This window comes from Corythoichthys intestinalis, chromosome 9 (genome assembly GCF_030265065.1).
Source record: "Corythoichthys intestinalis isolate RoL2023-P3 chromosome 9, ASM3026506v1, whole genome shotgun sequence".
In the NCBI taxonomy this organism is placed as follows: domain Eukaryota; kingdom Metazoa; phylum Chordata; class Actinopteri; order Syngnathiformes; family Syngnathidae; genus Corythoichthys; species Corythoichthys intestinalis.
This window is the reverse complement of record NC_080403.1, coordinates 37,934,898-37,958,940: the sequence shown is the minus strand read 5'-3', so window position 1 is coordinate 37,958,940 and position 24,043 is coordinate 37,934,898. Positions and strand designations below refer to the sequence as shown.

The window sequence follows — 24,043 nt, the reverse complement described above, 5'->3', positions numbered from 1 at the left end:
TTTTAGGAGCGGCCTCTGTTAAAAAAAAAAAGGTTGATTCAGTGCATGGTGAGTGACATTTTCCCTCCACTTAATATTCGTTTTCAGCCTCGACGTGTTATATTATATTTACTGTCATTTTCTGCCGCACATTACCGGTCCGTGAAAAAAAAGCCCACATTCCACCGGTCTACGGTGCAAAAAAGGTCGGGTATCACTGATATAAAGGGTGCACCGCATTACAGTGATCCCTTGCTACTTCTCGCCCCCAGTCAATCATCATTTAACTTGTTAAACAGTTGCTGTGGCAACTCATTGTTTTTAAGTGAGCAGCTTGAGCGAATTTGAGTAGACTCATGCAATGAAGTATTTAATAAAGACAAGCCTTTTTCTACTTTATTGTTGTTTAAAATAATTCGGTGGGACAGTAACATGTTTAAAACTAATAATAATTATTACATTTGAATTCCTTAAAAATCATTTATTAAAATATATATATTAATTATACTTTGGGGAAAAAAGTGAAAAAACATGTCTTATATGTATCTCTTTCCATGCTAAATCTGAATAAATACATTGAACATTCACACACACACACACACACAAAAGTTTTTCACTTATCGCGGCGGGTTCTGGTCCACATTAATTGCGAAAAACTGTATTTAGGGGCAGTAGTAGTAGTGATTAGGGATGAAATATGCATCCACTAGACAGAGCTGCGCTAAAGGGAATGTCATGCCATGATAGTCAATATTGATTATATATATGGTGCACCTTTTATTGTGGAAAATACGGTACATTAAAAACTTCCAGCGCTTTAGGCTAATATGTTCAAAGTTTGGAGCATTACGTGAAATATATCAAGTCCATGATTTACTGACAAAGAGTTGACAACAGTGAATTAACTTGTCACTGGGACATGATGGAACACTATTCATAAAATCAAGTATCGTGCAAAAGTTTGAAACCACTTTAAGAACACACCGTTTTTGAAAGAAAGTGTGTCTTAGATACTGTAGGTCTGCAATTTTGTGTAGAAAATGAGAGAAACACTTCCCATTCGCATTGCGGAACATAATATTTTTTGCTTGGATTTGCGGAAAAAAAAACAAATGGGTAAAAGGTTGTCAAAAAGAAGACTCGCAGCGTAGTCAGAAGTTTTGAAATCCTGCCAACACTATATGGTATTTCCTCCACCTCCAGTAGGAGCTGAATTTTATGGTTGAATAAAAAAAAGTGTATTTGTCTGCAACACAGAAGATTAACAAGCTAAAATTGCTATAAAAATTTGGGCAATTTTATTTCTCTTGGCAAGCGAAAAATGTGACTAACTGGAGAAAAATCGAGGAAATTAGCAAGGACCTTAACATTAATACTTCATACTTTGTCCTTCACATTCCTGCAGCTCTGGACTCTCACCTGTATCTGTTTCTGTGGTTGAGACGTGTGAGTGGCAGCAGGCAGCACTTTTTCACGAGGGCCCCGGGCCTTTTCGCTGCCCAGCGAGCTCATCATATACAGTATATACAAAACTCTGTATGTACAAAATAGAAAAACCTGCCAACATAACAAGAGAGAAAGAAAAATCACTAACATATTCACATGTCATAACTTAGGAGCAATGTACCGTGTGGAGTTTCTGCTCGGTGGGGGACATAGTGCGTGCTGGGAAATGCACTCCATGGGACACTCTGCTATAATCGGGACTGTTCAAAAACTCTTGAGCGTTGCGAGAAAGGAATGACACACTTGCATTTCCATGATCAAAACCATAAATTATTCTTAGGTGTGAGCATTATTTAACATAATGATCGATGTAAGATAAGACACAGCTGGTCTTGTGACAAAACAGCATTGAGTGATCTAGTTAGAGATAGCCTTTGTCAAACATTCTTAAATGCTAGTACCATTAGGGCTGGGCGATATGGCCTTAAACATGTATCACGATAAATTGAGCAGAATTATCTCGATAACGATAAATGACGATAAATTCGCCCAAGCGGACTGTTATATAATTTGAAAATCTGAATCAATGCATGAAATACAGATTAACTATTTCTTGTTGATTTATTTACCAGCATTCAATTTGATATACTGTATTTAACAATTGTACATGCAGTCTAAACATTAAGTTTATAAAAATGTATTGTAAGCAATAAGAATTCAAGTATGAACATTTATAACAGCGTGTATGACTTGAACAATATACATTGTCAAAATCAATATGCCTGTGCAAACATGTAATTGTAACACAAATGACTTGCAGCTTGAACAGTACACTTCAAAAAGACAACTTATTGTTAATGGCTGCTGTGATATAATTATTAAATACAAGTGTTTACTTTATGGTTTAAGGTTTTTTTTCCCCCCAGTGCATTTTTTAATAAATGCACGCACAATAAAAATAGCTGGGGCCATTTCTCGGTCATTATAAGTTTGGCCGTTGGATTGTACTTTATGCGGAATTCTTTACCATCACAAAAGCTATCAGAGGAATCACACACAGACAGATACAAAATAACGCCACATAGTAATTGCTAGATGCAGTCCGTGCCCAATCCACTCATTAAGTTCAGCCGTTTCGACAAGGTTAGAGCCTCTATCCGACTCCATAACGTTCATTTGTAGCGTTAGCCGCTAGCTAGCGTTAGCCTGGCTACCAGTAGAAAGCACTGAAAGCACCATCTCCGGAAATCGTGAGAACAAAGGAGGACAGCGGGTGAAAGCCCGTCTGGATGCCACCAAGAGTCTACTAAATGTCGGTTGAAAGTTTGGTGAACCTCCCTTAAGCCACACTCCATCACGTTTTGCTTGTAGCGTTAGCTGCTAGCGTTAGCTTACCGGGCTTTTGTTCTATTGGCTTCCTGATGATCACGTGACTCCCTACGTAAGCACATTCACTGCTTTCTTAAAGGGGAATGAACATAGACGAACAACACAGAATCAAAGCGGGATGAAAAGACTATATTTTCTTGTTTTATTAATTTACCGAATTTACCGACATGGTCAAAATTACGTCGGTCATCGTTAAGAATTTCGGTGACGGTAAATTTTCGGTTTACCGCCCTGCTCTAAGTACCATTTTAGCCAATCAAATGCAAGTGACAGTGGTACCTTGACATACTATCGCTAGACACACGATCTTTTCGACATCCGACGTAAAATTTGACTCGCCATTTGTTTCTACATCTGATGGCATGCTCGAAATACGCTGATTTATGACAGCGCCGCAGTTTCTTCATTTTGCCGCAAGAAGGACGGAGGGCAGATTTTCTTGTGAGAGAAATCAACACGAGTTCCAAGAAGGTTAGTGCAGGAGGTGAAAAAAGGAAAAAGGTGATGCTTACCATTGAAATGAAGATGGAAATCATAGAAAAATATGAGCGTGGTGTGTGCATCCGTGAATTGGCTCAACAATAACGACCAAAGAACCTCTACAATCTCGGCGGTCGTCCTCCGACCTCCATTCGCCATTCTTTATAAGTTAAAGTGACAGTTATTACTGTGGTAACAACACCAAAAAAATTGCCAGCTTCGTCTGGCTTTTTATCATTTATTTCAGAACTTGTGCAACACAACACGCCTACTGTCCGCTGCAGGACAGTAGACAACAAAACATTAAAAGAGATAGTAAAATCTCTACCGCACTATTCTCCCTCTGTCATGTCAACCACGCGGTGGGTTCAGGTATAGCACGCAAAACACGTTCGCCACATTATAGTCTGATTCGTTACAATATTACAGGAATTATTATTATTCCGATTTTTATTTATAATTTATTTCTTTTGCTATGGATAATTGCCATTTGAAATAGTACCAGCAGTATTTATTAAGGGTTTAGTGTCGGTTTTCAGGCTGTGGAACAAATTCATGGAATGAGAATGTATTTTCCAATGGGAAAATCCTGCTCAACATATGACCATTTTAACTTACAAACAAGGTTTGGAACGAATTAACTTCGTATGTAGAGGTACCACTGTATCTCGGATTATCCTGCCTATTTGCCACGCATTGGCTACACACTTATGTGTGCCTATCGAAAAAACAAGCTTTAATGGACGCAGGAGGTGAAGCTGAGTCTCAGACAGAGAAAGACGACAGATTGAACAGGTACACAAACTAAAGAGTGTGCCTATTTTCTTCGCTTCCTTTTTTTTCCTTTTCTATAAATATCTATCCTGTTCAGCTGCTTAGACACGGAGAATAGGAATCTGAGTGTCCTTATAGTCTGAGCTACTTTTCACCAGTTTCGAGTGTATCAGCATTTATGTATGTACTGTACGTGCATGAAGAGACTGACATCACATTTGTCACACATTAGATGCGCTTCTACGAGTTTTTATTTTGGGGGATTTTAAACATTTTCTCCAATATAAGAATTGGACAATTAGCATAATCAAATACTTTGTGCAACCGTATTTCACAAAAAGGTTACTTGTACTTGGCGTTGTTGATTGTTTTAAACACACAATGCCACATTATCCAAGTTTCACTCTAGACAAATGCAATAAATGTTTGACAAAAATGACAAATGAACAGCTGATGAATGAAAGTAGATAAATCTTGAATATTTCAAGATTATACCAAAAAATGGTGAAGCACAAAATGAATTTCAAGTATAAATGAAAAATGTGCCCACTGACAGTTGCCTACTGTGAGAACAATAGCAGTGCAGTTTACATCGGTCAAGTGACGTCATCCAACACACTGACACTATTGGCTGCTGGACCGAACAAAGCTAATGCCAAGATTCTTGCTCGGTTGAAGTGGGAAAAGATTTCGATGCTGAGACAAACCGCATTCTCAACAAAAACATTCCTGCACCGCTCACTTTCATTCAGAAACCAAATCAATGTCAGATATTTTATTCGTGTTTTGTTGCTGATAATAGTCCATTCATTGAAAAATACTGTGTTTTTCTGACTAAACCCCACGTAAATAACATGTATTGCATAAACAATTACATTTAACGATGGCATTCGAGCGACTATCCACAAAAACACAGAAAGGGTCGTTTATTTGGAAGAAAAACCCAAGAGCTTGTTTATAGCGAAGCTAACTTCATCCAAATGATATTACTTATTTACCATCCGTGTGTGTTTATGAATTGACATTACACGTTGCGACGGCACGTCATATTATCGTAGTGTTACGCACAAATAAAAATGATAAAACTTAATGCTTGTAACATTAGGGGCCTCTTTGTCCTCAGACAAGCTAACATGCTAACAGCGACCGAGTCTCGGAGGCAGCTGGGGTGAAGAAGCTAACGTTAGCAAATGATGCTATCTAAATCTGGTCCGAGTTGGGAACAATCGACTGTCTATTAACCTCGTTTATGTTTGGGCCATATCGCTATGTAACGTCATTTTTCTTACAGACGAAAATAACACGAGCAAACCAAATAGCGCCAGAAGTAAAGAGGAGTATCGAATTAAACCTAGAAGGCCTTTGAGCGGAACCCAATCCCATCACGACATTGCTCGCTGGGAAACCAAGACAACAGAAAAATTGCGAAAGACACCGCTCACAGCCCCGAGGAAGAAAAAGCTGCGAGGCAAGCGAACGTCTACGTGCGCCAGGTACGCTCGAGAAAACTGATTAAAGGCGTTGGTAATTGGGCGCTGAATTAGCGAAAACATGATTTTAAAATCGTGTTATTACCTGCTTACACGCTTCACTCAGCCAGCAGCAGCAGACAAGGTGGTCACGTGATCAAGGCTACCGCTGTGGATGCTCCTCGGATGTCCTCTGGAGTCTGGACACAACTTGTTTTGTCATGTCAGATTAACTCATTGCCTGCCATTGACAACACCAGATGTCCAGTTTAATCAAACTGAGGCGAATGTCTGAGAATATTCACTTTTTCATGCCATTGACGGCGCTAGACGTCCAATCGCTTCCAGGTCTAGCGGTGCCAATGAAGTAAACACCACTTTATGGTATAGTGTTGACTTACGAAAAAAACAAAACATAACACAATAAACTCCGATACACATTTTGAATTTATTAACGTTTTTTTTTTTGATGATTCAATAACTTGTTTTCCTGATGCTTTTTTTTTTTTTTTTTTACATCCCAAATTGCATCTTGGTAAAAACATTCATATGTATAAAAAACAGCATCAATTAGTAGACACATCAATCCACACACATCTTCAGAAATATACATAAAATGTATGCAAATGTCATTATGTATTTCATACATATATATACCGGTCCACATTTATATAAAATACACGAAGCGTGTTGGTTATTTAAGTTATCGGTGCAGTTGGGTTTTTTCCTTTCAAATCATCAGAAAATATTCCATGTAAAAAAAAAAGATAATTTATAGCCTATGGTATTCTTTCACAGAAAGACTTGTCCGACCAAGGCAAAAAAAAAAAGACTTATGCCTACCCTGCCTCTACCAAAAGACATGAGCAAGATCACTCCTTGATACAAACAATACGTTTTACAACTGCGACACATGCATGTAGTACCAAAATTTTGAGTCGAGCAAACAATGAATCTTAAATCTCTTCTTCTATTCTGATGGCTGAAAGGTTTTCGGAGCTACCGGTTTTTCTTCCATAGTCACCGCAAGGTCTCAGCATCACAGGCAAGTCAACCAAATCAAGAAAGAGAACTATTTGACAAGAAACTATACATATAATAAAACCCAAAATAGGTGAAAATCATCTTGTGATGGCAGACTTAACATATTTAAGTAATAAGTATTGTAAGTATATGAACACAAAGAAGTGTGCAAAACTGCAGAAAGCGTTGTGGTCAGATCGAACAGCAAAGTAACTCAAGGTTTAGGGGAAAGGAATACACCTTCATAAATCAAACACTTCCCCAAGCCATTAAAATGTGGGTGGTGTAAAGGGGAAATAAATAAATATATAATTAATATCATCAGAAACTGTACGCCACTCAAATCAAAATTTGAAAGGGGTTATACATCAAAAGAGACCAGTGTACTTTTCTCCTGTATGATTTTGACCACAAATAATTGCCTAAAATGTCTTATTTTGATTGTTATAGGCTGTCTTAATTTTGCTGTGCTGTAGATTTTTTTGTGTGGTTTGTGAAAAAAAACAATGCGTCGCAGGCTAGGTCCTAAATTCTTCAATCCTCTTTCCTTTTCTGTTTGTAATATTATTGCCATTCAGTCTGGTCAGAAAGCAAACGAAATGGTCCATCTTCACAAAAACATTGTATCTTACATGCTATAAACCAAACCAAAGAGACAAATCACAAATTTTGTTATTGTTAATGAAACAATTTTTAAAAACTCCTCAAGGGTTCTCATTGGCAGCTCTTGTAAAACGGTTGGTTTAAAGTTTTATGTTAAAAAAAAATTGCTTTGGTGGAATGAAAAAAGGAACACTTTGGCGCAGGTTTTCATTCCAACTGATCAAAAGGAGACCTTTTCACCAATCTGTTTTCTTACAAGTGTAATCAGTATATTGAAGTTCGGTACTTCATATTTCAGCAGAAACCGCTGTGGTTAAACGGTCTGTGCTGGATCAGTTTGAACAAAAATCTGAACCCACAGCAGCCCTTGAGGACCGGTTTGACGGACAACAAAAATCAAAGCTGTGATATGGTGGTGGCTATGTCGTTGTCCTGAATCCAACAGAGACATTGGCATCACTTACATGCAGCCAATAACCCTTTTATTGGGGGTTTTGGCAGTAGCCAGTCAAGTAAGCGTGTTTTAAAAAACCAGGATATGAGCATACGTAATCAAGTTTTTGAGTAAGATTTACATGGCCTTGCATACACGTTACTGCCAAAAAAAGATCATGAAAGCGTTATTGGCTGTATGTAAATGTAACTATGGAGTTTGCCGAAAGGGAGAAATGAAGGGAAAGTTTGGATATAACATGACATCCTCTCAGGATGTACTGTAGAGGATGACAGGGCTAGCTCCACAATCCTGCGTAGTTCCCGTGAAGGCCAGAACAGAGTGGTCCGCCGGCTACAAACAGTTTAGTGCCGGAGTCGTCATAGCAGTGCGTGTATACGGCATTTGGAAAAGAGTGAAGGTCTGAGAAATAACTCCTCCATGTCTCATCATGATTCTGAAAAAGAAACAAGATTGCATGGAATCACTCAGGTTCTTCCAAGTTGCTTGCCATGACTAATGTTCCCAATATTACTTACCAGCCAGCCTTTCCCTGTTGTGAGCTTGAGAATGCCCTCTCCCGAGCACTTCCGGTACCCTCCAGTTGTTATCAAAGGGTTCTCGAGAAATCTCTGAGCGCGGATGTCGTAGAAGAGAAGTGACCCTTGACCAGTGCCCACTGTCACGATGTGCTCATAAAAACTGACTGAACGAATCCCTGCACAGACAACGGGTCTCACTCAGTGCACAACTTCAGCGAATACTCAAAATATCACCATTAGATTCATTGCACACACAAACCGGCAATTTTTTTACTCACCACTAGGCGTATGTTATTGATTTCATTCTAAATGACCGGTGCAGGCCTATCAAGTTATAATAAGAATCAACTACGCCCTCATTTCCTTATTCAGAGTACAGTGGTACCTCGACATACGATCGCGTCGACACCCAATCTTTTTGACATCCGACGTAAAATTTGACTCGCCATTTGTTTTTACATCCGGTGACATGCTTGAAATCCGACGATTTACGACAGCGCCGCAGTTTGTTTTCCCACTAGACAAGCGCGTGCCGGATTTTCTTGTGAGAGAAATCAACACTGGTTCCATGAAGGTTCGAGCAGGTGGGGAAAAAAGGAAAAGGTGACGCTTACCATTGAAATGGAGATGGAAACGGAAGAAAAATATGAGCTTGGTGTGTGCATCCGTGAACTGGCTCGACGATATGGCCGTAGAATGTCGATCACGACGGTCCTCCGACGACCTCCGTTCGCCAGTCTTTATAAGTTAAGGTGACAATTATTATTGTGGTAACATCGCCAAAAAAATCGACAGCTTCGTCAGGTTTCTAATCATTTATTCCATTAACTTGTGCAACACAACACGCCTACTCTCTGCTGCAGTTGACACCGGCAGCCAGCCAGCAACAAAACATTACAAAAAGAAAAGAAAATAGAACCGCACTCTCTATCGCACCGTCACGTCAGCTATGTGACGCGTTGAGGTACAGCAAAAAAACATCCGCCACCTTAGAACCCGAGTCGTTACATTATTACAGGAATTATTAGTATTATTATATTATTATTATGATTTTTATTTAAAATTTATTTGTTTTGCTATGTGTAATTGCCATTTCTAATACTACAAGCCGTATTTAATAAGGATTTAGTGCAGGTTTTCGGGCTGTGGTAGGAATTCATGGAAATTAGGGCTGCAGCTATAGAATATTTTAGTAATCGAGTAATCGACTGATAATTCTATAGATTAATCGGATAAAACTTTTTTTTTTTTTTTAGGTAAAGAGCAATTATGAATATACATGAGAAAAAAACACATTTAATCCAATATTAAACCATTTTCAGTCAATCAATGTCTTTATTTTCTATGTCCATTGTTGAAAACAGCCAACAATTGCATCTAAGATGTAACTAGAAAAAAAAATTCACTGATTTCACTCAAAAAACTTCTAGATCTAATAAAAAAAAAAAAAAACATATTTCTTACCTAAAAATGTAATTACGCTTGATAACGTATTTCAATTTAATTTCCATTTGTGTCAAGCTATTTTTCAGTTCTAGTTAAGTTTTAAGTTAGTCTAAACTGTAAGTACTGATAGGATTTTGAGTTTTTGCAGTGTTCAAAATAAATGTATGATACCTGCTGTATTGGAGCACATTAGGGACCAGTGCTGGTGTTTTATTCAGCAATGACTACTGAGCTAAAACTGTTAGCTTTATTATGTTTTAATTTTACACCCTCATCACTCTACAGCGCTGTTTTTTTACAGATTAAATAAAGCCTGTAAGTAAGACACGTTAGCCACGCATCGACAGTGGTCATGATCAATAGAAACCTAGCCCTCCGAAGGGCTAACGTTCCGTGAGCGAGTGACAGTAACGCTATATTTATCAGTGATGAGAAGTCTACTGCTTAAAGACGGCGGCTGTTTACTAACGCTGCCCAGACACGGCCAAGTCTGTCATTTCGCATCTAGTCTTAAATGCATGCGATATCTATGAGACGCATCGGACACTACCTGCTACCACACTAGCATCATGCGGGCGTAGTTTTTAGCAACGTCGGCGTAGTTTGTAGCGGCTGTGTTAATTTTTTTTTTTTTTTTATATAATTGCTTCTTCCTCTACGCACGTGACGTCAGCGCGTTGTCCCTCATTACAAGTAGTCAGGGCAAAACGTGATGCTTAGAGCTGGCAAAATTAAACGATTCCTCGAGGTGAATCAAATTACTCGGATCAGTTTTTAAACTCGAGTTACTCGAGTTGCTCTAGTATTCGTTTCAGCTCTAATGGAAATATAATGTACTTTGTGAAAATCCTGCTCGACATACGACCATTTCTACTTACAAACAAAGTCCCGGAACGAATTAACTTCGTATGTAGAGGTACCACTGTAACTGTTTGATACAACTATGCAAATTCAATGAGCTTTAAAGATGAGAGGGATGGTTTTCAAAACTTTTATAATTTTCTTTGTTTTTAATTTTCAAAAGGTTGATGAACACAAAAATTAATATATCTTAATAAGGAGTTTAATTCCACAGTTAAAGAATGTTAAACGCAAAACATGCATAGAAGCATACATTGTAATATAAAACTCGAAAGGTTGAACAAAGTAAGAGTGAAGTAATAAAAAGTTGCACCGTAACTAGTTTCATAAAGGACTGTTGTTTCCAAGCATAGACTTCATAATGATATTGACGGGTCACAACCGTCATACACTGCGCCTTGCCTTCAAGTAGGGGACCTGCCCACATCAAGAGGAGTTATTCTCAAACACACGCGCGCAGCGCTCTAACGCCGGATTTAGGTTGAAAAAGTACAATAGCTGTACCGCGTACGAACAGGAAGGAATGTCTCAGGAGTGATTTGTTCGAGGACTCAAAGTAATTACTATTTTTTCCATACCATGCATGCATTTTGAAACTGAAAAATCAATGGGTGAAATTAGCCGCTACGGCATTGGCCTCATAGTTCGCAATATTTACATATAATAAATGCTAACTGCATGTTTTTTTTTTTGCTTTTAACCAAGAATCGGGACTGTTTTACGTCCATATCCATAGAGAATTCAGGGATTTAAGCATTTATTCACAAGAATTTTCAACGGAAAAAGATCTTTGTTTTCATAAGGTGGCTGCAGCACATTCGACATATTTACGTAAAATAAACGCTAAGAGCCCGGTTCTTTGCTCTTTTAAATGGCAAATGGAGAGTACTTGTATAGCGCATTTAAATGCATGGTTACCATGCCCAAAGCGCTTTACATTAGGACACATTTACCCAGAATCAAGACTGTTTTACGTCCATATCTATGAAGAATTGAAGGATTTATGCATTTATTCCCAAGAATTTTAAACATAAAAAGCTCTTTGTCTGTGTTTCCACTCGGTCAGCTTTGACGGAGAAAGGCCCCCTATTAATCGTCCCCGCGCTCCGTCAATATCATTATGAAGTTTATGTTCGTAGAATGACTTGTTGTGAATCTGGAGGGAAAAAAATGTTTTAAAATGTTTTTTGAAATCTTATTTTTCACTATTCCCGGGTTAAGCGGTAGATAATGTATGGATGGATTCTTCATTATCCTCGATCCTAAATTTGTACGCAGAGAATGCTCTAATTCATGTATAAACTTATTAAAATATCAGTCAATTTTCCGTACGATTTTAGCACACATTTCTGTTGGAGCACAGTTAAAGCATGAGACCCCATGACTTAAGTATTGATTTATGAATTTCAAATTTTTTTTTTTAAAGGAATGCAGACTTAAGAATAATAGATCGCTTACCACTTCCCCTCTCTCTGGAATTCACTGATTTTATGCTGTGTATCGGCTGACGAGGATCCAAAAAAGACACATGGGCTTGAGATCCGGCAGCGTATACTGACCAGTCCTGCCCGTATGCCAGACACACATTCTCTTTGCAGTGAGGCAGCTTTGTAGACAGAAGCTGCAGAGAAAGAAATGCAACTGGTATTAACAGCATGCCAAAATTTTTACTCCGTTACTCTGTTACTACACACACATAAAGTACCTTCATTCTGGTAATGAAACCAAAGTAGAGACATCAGTAAAAATCATTAGAATAATAAGGGACCAAACAAACCTCAAAATTGTTTTAATTTCATATATATACTTTTAAAACGTTTAACATTTTTACACAAAGCAACAGTTTTTCAACATTTAATAGCAGTTTTGCACTGTTAAGACAACTTCTGTTGTAGGCTGTAAAAAAAAAATTTTTTTTTTTTTTTTTAGAAAACATGTCACTTGCCTTGCACAAAGTGTGCTCAGCTTTCCAAAGATGGAAGTAGCCATCTAAAGATACAGCACCAAGCTCCTGAGAGAAACATAAGATCACTTGGGACACTTGTTTCAATTTAAATCTAACAAACACTTCATATTCTCAATAAGTGTTTAAACATCACACTCACTTTGTGATTGTTGTTAAAGGCCAAAGCCCGAACTTTACAGATGTATGGGTGAGTGTTCTCCTTTGGGATGTCTTTGAGGGCTCGGTGGGATATGTGGGCATAGGAGGGCATGGCTGTTTCATTCTGACTGTGCTGTGCTTGATTCATTACTTCCTCTGTTACCTCCCAAAGACCCATGGAGCCATCTCGTGAACCTGGAAATTGGAATATGAGCAAGACATGTTAGACACGTCAAGTACACCAGTTAAGTAAGCAACCAATCTAAACATGGTACCCATAAACATCAATCACACGCTGACTTTGTTATTCAGCTTGTGTAAAACCCCCAACACCGGTCATTCATACAGAGAACTCACCAGACACTGCCATCCTGTCACTGATCCATGCTATTGAGAAGATCCAGTCATTGTGGCCATCCTAACAAATACATGACTACCATGAAAAAACAAAGCAGGTCACATGGGGCGGCTTAGCTCAGTGGTAGAGTAGTCGTTCCCCAACACAGTGGTTGTGGGTTCGATTCACCACCCTGATGAGCTCATCTAACTAACCATGAGCAAGACACTGAACCCCATGTTGCTCCTGGTGCTACATCACCCGTAAGTTGATAAGGATATAGTGTCAAAGCGCTTGAGTGTCTTAACGGTGGAAAGGCGCTATACAAGTGTAACTTTGCCAATATGTTGGAGAGGAGGTGTGTGCACTTATTTTGTAAAATGAAGTTTGTAATACCAACCAAAAGTAATGTGTGGCAAGATCACATTGATCAAAGTGTTGTTAACCGGACTACTCACATCTCCAACACAAACGGGGTCCAGCGTAGGCAGCTTGTAAATGGCGAGGCTGTTGGGGTTGTCTCCTCCAGTAGCTAAGAGGGTTCTTGAAGTGTTTATTTCAATAGCATGGATCCCGCATCCCTGCTGGTCAAGCCGGGAATGAGAGCTTGTGGTTGTGTTATAATTCTGCACCGCTCCTATCACAGAGCCTCCACCATGACACTCCCTGTCTTTGAGCATGGGAATCCGAGTGATTTGCCCCGTCATGACATTAGTTACAAAAAGCTGAAAGGAAGCAAAACAGCACAACATTTATTTACACAACAATTATGGCTTACGCACACAAAGTCCATCACAACATCAACCTCAAGAAGGGATGTAATTTTAACTGTGCAACAATGTGGACTCGTCACGACCACGTTAACTTGTTAAACAGGCAAACTAACCAGGGCAAGGGTGGTAACTATTACGATCCCTTTATTTTCATTGTACTGTGTACAACAAAATTGCCAGTCAAAAGACCTACATCTTCCAAAATGCTTTGCAGATAAATACAAAAGTGAAACACCAAAACAACATGTTAAAAAAAATAACAATACGGGGAAAAAATGAAAAAAAAAAAATAGAAAAAAATAATACTAACACAGTGTGATGGCTTAGACTTGTTCTTTTACCGTACCAATTTTGCTTGTCTATTTGTGCATGATTTTGTGCTAATGTAGTTTCTGTCTGACAGCAAAAGTTGAAATGAAGTAAAACCAGGATGAAGTCAGTTATTGTTGTTATTTGCAGTGGGAGGTGTCCATCAGGAAGGGCAGAAGATTAATGGACCACTATTTGATCACCAAATTCATAATTCATGAAAGAAGACTAATATCTATATTGCCACAACTACATTATGATGACAAGACCATTTGCAAACATCGTTTTTTACTTTGATAACATTGATCAACAATTAAGAAACTAGTAAATTAATCAACCTACTGTAACAATAATACTCAGTTGATGATAAAAACTAGTGATATTTGCAATACTTAATCTACTGCAGATTTAAAGAAAAATATCTCACCGTGTTGCATTTGGTCCCGCATACAACCTGCTGTTGGTTGAGCCACTGTGAGGCAAATACTTTGTTTAGACGCCCAAGAGAGAACTCCCTCTCTTTCAGAATGCCAGGGAGCCTGCCTGCGGCAAATCCACGAAGGCTCCGCTGGAGCTGCAATTCATGCTGTTGCTGAGGTCTGAACTCTCGGCCCCGGAGGGCGCAGACGACCGAGTGGCGACTGTGCCACCACTGCACATGACGTGAAGAATAAGAGACTCTGCTCCGCTTGTACGGTGCCTGACACCAGCCCAGCTAATGAAAGGGAAGTTGCAGAAAGAAAGGAAATTAAGCCAACAATGGTCAAGATGGAAAAAAATCTGCAAAGCTTGGATCAACTCTTTCCACTTTGAATGCCAACTGTATTATTTCTGATTACATTTGGCTACAATTTTGGGGGGGGGGGAAATCAAGATGTTTTCAGTCCTACAGCTGTTAACAAATCTCTTTCCATACAATCCACATCTGAGTGCAGTTTTTCTCTATCACATGAAGTGTTTTCGCCAGTTTACCTGCTTACTATGTACTTACTTGTACAAAATCCTGAACTTAACTTTGTAAAATGACAGCGCTAAAAGAACATGTCAATATTTCAAAATGTTCATAAAAAAGCAATTCAAGTAAAGTAAAACATACCGGTATATAACGTGATTTCTGGCCATTAAAATGTGTACTCCTCTTATAGAATGTGTAGTTTTTAATGTGTAGTTTTTAATGTGTATATTACATACATTGCTCAACAAATGAGCGCGCTCATTTTGAAAAGGATTTACCCATTTCCTAAATTTCAAGCTTTTGATGACCGTTAGACACAATTGAGGTCAGATTTTTGGGATGGATTCTAAATTTACAACTCTTTACTTGGCTGCCATTGAGATGTTTCTCAACTTGACTATATATACCAGCTAGACATGAGCCGATTACTGGTTTCAAGGTATACCGTGGGATGAAAGTGTCACGGTTGGAAAACCGCAAAAACTTTCTCATACCATGCCTACGGTATTAACTATTTTTTATGTTCCAAAAATTCAGGGAAAAATCCTTCACCTGCAGCTGCAAGGCTCAACTCTCCCAGTGGTTGTTGCTCAGTGTCAGTTAGTCAGCTGTGCTACACGATGGCTGAAGGAGGTCAAACTCCTTCAAACTCCAAACTTTTTCCCCATTGAAGAAAACGAAATCACTGGTATGGGAATACTTCGGCTACAGAAAAGTTACAGACAGCCGCGGCTTAGATGAGGAGGGTCACATTCACGCCACACTGCACCACGACTTCAAGTACGGGGCCGTCCTACACTTCGCTTCAGTCGGTCGCAGTTATTCTCCAACGCCGGATTTAGGTTGAAAAAGTTCAAACGCTGTACCGCATACAAACAGGAAGGATTGTCTCAGGAGTGGTTTGTTCAGGGATTCAAGGTAATTAGTAACGTATTGGCCCGAATATAAGACAATGTTTTTTTGCATTGAAATAAGACTGAAAAAGTGGGGGTGGTCTTATATTCGCGGTCTAGACGTTATACCCATTCACGACGCTAGATGGCGCCAGATATCATTGAAGCGATGTTCTGTCATAACAGATCTCAGCTACTCTTAAGTTTAACCAGTTTGCATTATTTTATTGCAATGTTTTTCCTTATTCAGATTTGTTTCAAAACTACAGTTACAGTTAGACTTCACTTTGATGGTTAATGCAGTTATTGCAATTTTTGTTGTTTTATCACAATAGATTGGTTTATTAAATTTCAAAAAGCAGAAGCCATTCGTTTACGAATGTGATTGCACTTTAGATAGTTAAATGTTCAGATATTAAGATTTGAATAAGGCAAAATAACATGCTTTTTCTCTCAAATATATTGTTATAATCATTTGTTTCATATGTACTGTAATTATTTTCTGTATAAAAATTAATTTGGTGTTCAAAAAGTCTTTTCAAACTTGAGTCTCTAAAAAGAGGGGGTCGTCTTTTAATCAGGGCCGTCTTATATTCAGGCCGATACGGTATATTTTTCGTACCATGCATGCATTTTGAAACGTGAAAAAAATCAATGGGAGAAATTAACCGCTGGCTTCATAATTCGCAATATTTACGTAAAATAAATGCTAACTGCCCGTTTTTTTTGCTTTTAACCAAGAATCGAGATTGTTTTCACCCACATCTATGAAGAATTCAGGGATTCAGGCATTTATTTCCAAAAAATTTCAACATTCAAAGCTCTTTGCAGTGATAATGCGGCACCACAGTAGCTTAAAGGCTAGCAGCACATTTGACATATTTATGTAAAATAAATGCTAACTGCCCGTTTTTTTTTTTTTGCTTTAACCGAGAATCGAGACTTTTTAAGTACTTATCTATAAAGAATTCAGGGATTTAAGCATTTATTCCCAAAAATTTCAAAGTAAAATGCTCTTTGTGGTGATAAGGCGACGCCACAGTGGCTTAAAGACTGGCAGCACATTCGACATATTTACATAAAATAAGTGCTACCTGCCCGTTTTTTTTTTTAAACAAGAATCGAGACTGTTTTAGGTCCATATCTATAAATAATTCAGGGATTTAAGCATTTATGTGCTACCTGCCCATTTTTTTTTTTTACTTCAACCAAGAATCGAGACTTTTTTAGGTCCATATCTATTAATAATTCAGGGATCTAAGCATTTATTCATAAGAACTTTCAACGTATAACCCTCTTTGTTTGCGTTTCCACTCGGTTAGCTTTGACGGAGATAAGCCCCCTATTAATCGGCCCCGCACCCTGTGTACCGTCAATATATTATGAAGTCCTCACGATACGATACGATTTTGCGATACAAAGCTCACGATAACGATCTGACGATATAGCAATACAACGATTTTCGATACATTTGTCAGGAAATCAAGGATATTCTACAAAAAACTAATAAACAGAAAAACAAGCTCTTGCTGTGAATTGGAATGAGCTTATCAGTAGTAGACGTCCATTCCATTTGAACTGGGAGGGTGGCAGCGAATGAACCCTCCCACTTCAAACGGATTGAACGTCTATGGCTGTAAGTGGCAGCCAATGCCAGGCAATGAGTAATTTTGGGCCATTTAAGGTCATTTACCTGTTGATTTTGGGGTATTTTATGGGTCACTTGCTGTTTATTTTGCGTTACAGAACAGGAAGTGACCTGGGAATCACCCAAATGAATAGGCAGTGACTCAAACTCTACAGCAAATGACCTGTAAATGCCCTAAAATTAAAAGCAAGTGACCTTTAAATGCCCCGAAAATCGGACCGAATGACTGTGAATGCTCTGGTTTTGAATGAACGAACGTTCCCAGTCTAAATGGATTGGGCGTCGAGCACCGTCAATGGCAGCCTTTTTTTTTTAAATTGACACCTTTTTACAACGATATCTCGATTCTTGACAGGAGCATATTAGTACTGCAACGATTAATCGATTAACTCGAGTATTCGATTAGAAAAAAATATTCAAATTAAATTTTGTTGCCTCGAGTATTCGTTTAATTAAAGTGGTGTTGTAATGTTTTATTTTGAAAGTGTTTACATTTAGTTTATTGATTAGGGTGGATACATTGCCCTCTGGTCTGCCTCATTTCACATGGCTGAATCCAACTGCTCCCTGTTAAGACCTACGTAAGCTAAGTTTTTCTTTGGGCTAATGTTTTTTAATGCATTCATAATTTAGTTTATATGTAGCCTTTTTTGTGGGAATATGAGTCTGAACCATTTGTTAAGAGCATTGGAAAAAAAGTTAGCATTCTATACCATTTAAGCTAGCGGACTTTTGCTATGTAAGTTAGCCAATTGTTCTTTTGTTTTACATACATCCTCATTTATTTTTAATACCGTTTGAGGCTCAGCTCAGATATTTTAATTTTTCATGTTCCTTTTCCGATTACTCGATTATTCGAACTAACTAGTTCATCGACTACTAAAATAATCGATAGCTGCAGTCCTAGAGCATATCGATAACCTTTTGGGAAACGAAGTATCACGATATATCACCGTTTTAATATTTTGTCACACCCCTACTGTGTGTATAATGTAAGCATGATACGAGTCATACACACGTGCTTTTTATGGAAAATATTTATTAATTTGTTTTGATGGTAATTATGTTGAGCTGTGGCTGTGGGTTTACGCATACCTAAAGGACTGCATTTATTTTCACTTTATTTAGAATATTTCAGTTATTTTTTGTTTTTGTTTTGTTTAATTATATTATTTTTATTTTATTATTATAGTACTATACTTATGTTCCAATTTGCTTGTATATATATATATATATTTTTTTAAATAAAAATACTGTTCATTAGAAAAAAAGTTTTTTTTTTAACCCAGATATCTCAAAGTGACACATTTTAGAGCTGTAAATGAAATACCGTGATATATTTGCATAAGGTTATCATACGTCAGACAGGCAAACAGACAGTTGGGAGTATTCTGCTGTATGATGACCCTTGTAATGATAGGGTCACATTGGATATTTCTGTAATCCAGTTTGGTAGACAGATGGACTAAATAAGGAACTGGAGACGTTCACAAGATCAAATGTTGACCCCGGGATAGTGTTCTCATTCGCTAACTGGCCGCGGCTAAGTGATCTAACACTAGTTATTAATTTCTTGAAAGATAGACACTGACAGTGTAAATACCTGCAGAATTACCATTGTATCTTATCAGTTGGCTCCATATTCGGCTAACGTTAGCACGCGTTGTGATGTGGACATTTGCGGATACAAACGTTATAAATATGTAGTTATCCATCCGACATTGACTACCGAGTGGTTTGGCGACACCGATCGTTCCAGTGTCGCACTGGTTCTATCGCTTGGTGCAGATTAAATGACTCGATCATAGTTCGAACGATGCTAGTTAGCATGCTAAGATCACAGTTTGCATAGCTTAGCCAGTGAGATTCACCGGTTTCCGCCTACCTGTTGTTGGTCCTTGGGCTCCCCTGCCTTTCTTTTCCTGCTAACTGTTTTTCTCGCCATAGTCTGACACACACAATTCCCTCACCCACATGGAGGGTAAACCTGACTCCGGACGTTGGATCATATAATGTCGATAAACGATGTTGTTCTTGGGCCTTTGCTGGCGGCGTCCGATGACAAGCGAGGACGATTACATACGGGATACTTTGCTTCGTCGCTTTTCTGGGGAATTTACCAATTTTAACTCGCTATGTACTAACAAATTTAAACTATAGAATACTAAGTATTGAACCGCTAGCTTAGTTGTTTCTTTGCCCCGTGAATAGTCGCGTCAGCAACGGTGAGATCAACGGCAACCGCGCAGCCGCACTCATTAAACGTCAACAAAAACAAGGTCATTCGTGAACGCGCCCGTGTGTACGCGCTCGTTCACAACGATTGCGCGCGGTCTTTGCTGTATTTAGATAAACTCATTCTAGTACGCACAAGTGAATACGGAACGAAATGTTCACCCGTACAGCGCTGAAAATAAAATACAATGAAGCAATAAAAACAATAATAAATTAAAATAATTGATAAAATTTGAATTAAAAAATATGGGATTTTGAGTACTGTACAACTTTGGGATTATATGCGGAGTTTAAGGGGGGCAGGCCCCCCCGGTGGCCGAAAAGTGTCATTGCATGTAATAGACTTTCCTATATATGTACAGTGGGGAGAACAAGTATTTGATACACTACCGATTTTGCTGGTTTTCCCACTTTGCCCTCCATTGATTTTCTATGGGGTTCAGATCTGGGGACTGGCTAGGCCACTCCAGGACCTTAAGATGCTTCTTACGGAGCCACTCTTTAGTTGCCGTGGCTGTGTGCTTTGGGTAGTTGTCATGCTGGAAGACCCAGCCACGACCCATCTTCAGGGCTCTCACTAAAGGAAGGAGGTTGTCAGCCAAGATCTGGCGATACATAGCCCCATCCATCCTCCCCTCAATACGATGCAGTCGTCCTGTACCCTTGGCAGAGAAGCAGCCCAAAAAAATGATGTTTCCTCCCCCGTGTTTCACGGTTGGGATGGTGTTCTTGGGGTTGTACTCATCCTTCTTTTTCCTCCAAACACGGCGAGCCGAGTTTAGACCAAAAAGTTCAATTTTGGACCACATGACCTTCTCCCATTGCTCCTCTGGATCATCCAGATGTTCAGTGGCAAACTTCAGACGTGTCTGGACATGCACTGGCTTCAGCAGTGGGACCTTGCATGCGCTGTAGGATTTTAATCCATGACGGCGTAATGTGTTTCCGATGGTTTTCTTCTAGACTGTGGTTCCAGCTCTCTTCAGGTCATTGACCAGGTCCTGCCGTGTAGTTCTGGGCTGATCCCTCACCTTCCTCATGATCAGTGATGCCCCACGAGGTGAGATCTTGCATGGAGCCCCAGAACGAGGCAGATTGACCGTCAACTTGAACTTCTTCCATTTTCTAATAATCGCTCCAACAGTTGTTACCTTCTCACCAAGCTGCTTGCTTATTATCCTGTGGCCCATCCCAGCCTTGTGCAGGTCTATTATTTTATCCCTGATGTCCTTACACAGCTCTTTGGTCTTGGCCATTGTGGAGAGGTTGGAGTTTGTTTGTTTGTTTGTTTGAGCATTTATACAGGTAACAAGTTCAAACAGGTGCAGTTACTTCCGGTAATGAGTGGAGAACAGGAGGGGTTCTTAAAAAAGAACTGAGAGCCGAAATATTTACTAGTTGGTAATGTATTAAATACTTATTTCATGCAGTTAAATACAAATTTATTATTTAAAAATTATACAATGTGATTTTCTGGATTTTTGTATTAGATTCCTTCCCTCACAGTTGAAGAGAACTTATGATACGAATTACAGACCTCTACATTTCCCACTTGCAAGTGGGAAAACCAGCAAAATCGGCAGTGTATCAAATACTTGTTCTCCCCACTGTATAAAAGCTGTAAAGCATTAAAGCAAACAACAAAAAAGAATGAAAGGAACAAACAAAAAGATTGTTTTATAATGGGTCAAAATTGTTTTTCGAACAGATCATGTGACTAGCACCTTAGACGGTCATTTGCTTTGCATATTATTTAAAAAAAAAATTATGGGAGGGCAATTTTATTTTTCAAATGATTTTTTTTCTTTGTTTGAAAATATTTTTGGGGGATTGAAGCAATTTATTGGTGGATTGAATGATTTAGACACAAATGTCGTACCCAAAATATGGCTCAAAAATAAAAAGGATTGATATAATCAAAGAAAACTTTTAAAATTACAAACGCAAATATTTCAGCCTCAAATATTTTTTTTCGCATTAAAAAACTTTTTTTCTATTATTGAAATTTTTCTTTTTTTGATTGAAGTGATTTTTCGTTTGAAAATATATGTTTTGTTTAAAAAAAACTTATTTTTTGACTAATGGAAACAAATGTCCGAGCCAAAATGTGGCCCAAACGCAAAACATTACTTCAATCAAAAAAGTTGCTTCAATCAAAAAAAATTTGACTTCAATCAAAACAAAAGAAAAATAGCTTTCAAATGCATTTTTTGAGTTTCAAATTTATTTTTGCATTCAAACACTTTTTTTTTTTTTTGCTCGATCAATGAAGACAAAAAATCTACTTCCATATGGCTCCGCCCAGAGAATACAATTTTTGACTGGGGTAACTACATTGGCACGACACCGGCGGGCGTACCATTTTCAATGGATGACGATCTTGGCTAAAAGTATAGCTGTCCTAAGCAGCCTGATTTAGAATTCCCTAAGAATGATGAGAAACAAAAAAACGCTCATTTTCAACTTATTATTATACATATTCTTGTAAGTTATTTTTATTGCTGACACTGCGTTTTGGGGTCATCAACATGTTGTGCCCCCCCTGGCTCAAAAGTCAAACTCAGCCTATGCTTTGGGTTCTTCCTTCAGTTAGTTAGAATATTAGCATTTTTACAGTGAGATAATCGATATATAAGGCAGGTGTGGCAGTGCGGTGTATAACAAGTTTTAGTAAGACATTTCAACATGAATCAACCTTTATGCAATACGATTTAAGCAGATTCATGGGTTGTCTCTGAAATGTGTTTGAACTTAATATGACAGACAGGGATCCTGTAATATACAATGACTATGTTTTTTGCAGGGTTTCAAATATCATCTGCAGAAATGTTTAAAAAAAAAAAAAAAAAAAGCAATTGTTATTTACTTACCGTAATTTCTGAACTATAAAGCACATCTGATTATAAGCCGCATCGGCCAGATTTAGCAAATTTTAGAAATAAATCCACATACAGTATATGTCGTCTTAAAATTGGATATTTACATACATGTTACACAGAAATATTTGATTGATCAAAAATACAGGGTGTTCCAAAATGACCCCATTTCGTAGGCGAATAATTTTGACAATTTTCATTGGAATGACCTCAGATTTTCACAGCTTGTGTAGAAACGTTTTAAAAGTTTTTGTAACGTTTGGCATTTCTATCTTTTCAGGTTAAGAAATGCCGTTCACTTCAAAAGAAAAGGCATTTTGCGTGTTAGAGTATGCTCGGATTCAGTCACCGAAGACGGTGCAGCGTGCCTTCTTCACAAATTTGCAAAGAAGGCACCAACTACAAAACAAATTAGGACTTGGCACCAAAAATTTCAAGACATTTCTGCGAGTTTGGCACGAGCTCGAATACGGACTCGACGTGTGCAGAGTCCCAGGCGGCGCTCATAATGAACATTTATGAAAATCTGTCATAGAACAGACAAATATTTGTACTTTTCTTTGAAAATTTAACCAATAAAACTTATGACCTTCAACATAAAGTGTATTCAGTTTCATTAAGATCCATCAAGTAGTTTCCGAGATATGGGCATTTAGAATGGGGTCAACCATTTTGGAACACCCTGTATATTTATTAACCAGATAAACACGAATCAACAACTCGTGTTGTCTGAATGCTTAAAAACAAACTAACTTTAAAAAACAGGTTACTACATTTGCAAAGATACTGTATATAATCCGCTTTACCTTCCCCTCTAAACTGGAAGTGGATGAAATCCTCTTAAAAACGGTTAATAGCTAGTGCTAGTCCTTATATAGCAACTTTGGTGTAGCATTCTGTGGCAATAAAGTCCTCTGAGTGCCAGTTGAAAATTGCTAAAAAACACTAGCATCGCGTTCTCTTGTCGTAGCAAACAGTGGATGCCCAACCATTTCAAATTGTTCTTTTGTAGCAACATATAGCATCAGATGGAGGCATTTTGATCTAGAAAATCCTGAGTTTTTGAGTAAGTCTGACAAGCTTCTGGGAAGCTTTATCGGTAGCGGGTGAGAATCATGTCATGGCAAAATTTGGAAAGCCATTCTTTTAAAATATGTCTAATCATCCATTTTGCGTTATTTTTAACAAGAAAATATGAAGCTCGTTTGTAAAAAAAAAAAAAAAAAAAAAAAATCCATACATAAGCCACTTTCTTTTTAAAGCTGCAAGGTAGAAACGGCAAGAAAAACGTAGTGGCTTATAGTCCGAAAAATACGGTACCACTACCAATTCAGATAATTTTGAGAGTGGTCCAATTAATTTGTGGTTGAAGTTGGGGCATACGAAGGTTTCTCTGCTGCATATCTAATGCACGGACCAATATTTACAGTATTTGTTCCATAAATAGTATCACAACAGCAATTACAGC

General features: G+C 38.2%; 2 protein-coding genes across 4 annotated transcripts in view; both read right to left on the bottom strand.

Annotated features, from left to right (window-relative positions):
* The window catches only part of ubap2a (ubiquitin associated protein 2a), a 39,571-nt gene extending 33,745 nt beyond the window's left edge, over window positions 1–5,826 (bottom strand). Inside the window, exons 1-2 of one of the 3 annotated variants that reach the window (XM_057845757.1) lie at window positions 5,644–5,826; window positions 1,399–1,536 (exon numbers count right to left, since the gene is read on the bottom strand). In XM_057845757.1, coding sequence (XP_057701740.1) covers window positions 1,399–1,494 — 96 coding nt within the window. In that variant the 5' untranslated portion in view covers window positions 1,495–1,536; window positions 5,644–5,826. Of the gene's footprint in view, window positions 1–1,398; window positions 1,537–1,606; window positions 4,601–5,643 lie in introns of those variants that run through there. The other 2 variants (XM_057845755.1, XM_057845756.1) reach the window with 2 other exon arrangements.
* Window positions 5,827–6,052: 226 nt separating this feature from the next.
* On the bottom strand, window positions 6,053–19,766 carry dcaf12 (DDB1 and CUL4 associated factor 12). Its single transcript, XM_057845758.1, has 9 exons — window positions 19,350–19,766; window positions 14,396–14,683; window positions 13,345–13,611; window positions 12,907–12,967; window positions 12,551–12,744; window positions 12,391–12,456; window positions 11,904–12,066; window positions 8,136–8,314; window positions 6,053–8,053 (listed from the first exon to the last, which is right to left on the bottom strand). Exons 1-9 carry the CDS (start codon window positions 19,407–19,409, stop codon window positions 7,895–7,897), a joined length of 1,437 nt encoding a protein of 478 aa, XP_057701741.1. The 5' UTR covers window positions 19,410–19,766; the 3' UTR covers window positions 6,053–7,894.
* Window positions 19,767–24,043: the final 4,277 nt, after the last annotated feature.

What these genes read in the sequence shown, in the direction of transcription:
- dcaf12 (XM_057845758.1), bottom strand. Translation starts at nt 19,409, where the DNA reads ATGGCGAGAAAAACAGTTAGCAGGAAAAGAAAGGCAGGGGAGCCCAAG. An exon ending in ACCCCGTTTGTGTTGGAGAT is followed by an intron (nt 12,968 to 13,344) that starts GTGAGTAGTCCG and finishes TGTATTTGTTAG; the next exon opens with GATGGCCACAATGACTGGAT. An exon ending in CCTTTAACAACAATCACAAA is followed by an intron (nt 12,457 to 12,550) that starts GTGAGTGTGATG and finishes TGTTTCTCTCAG; the next exon opens with GAGCTTGGTGCTGTATCTTT.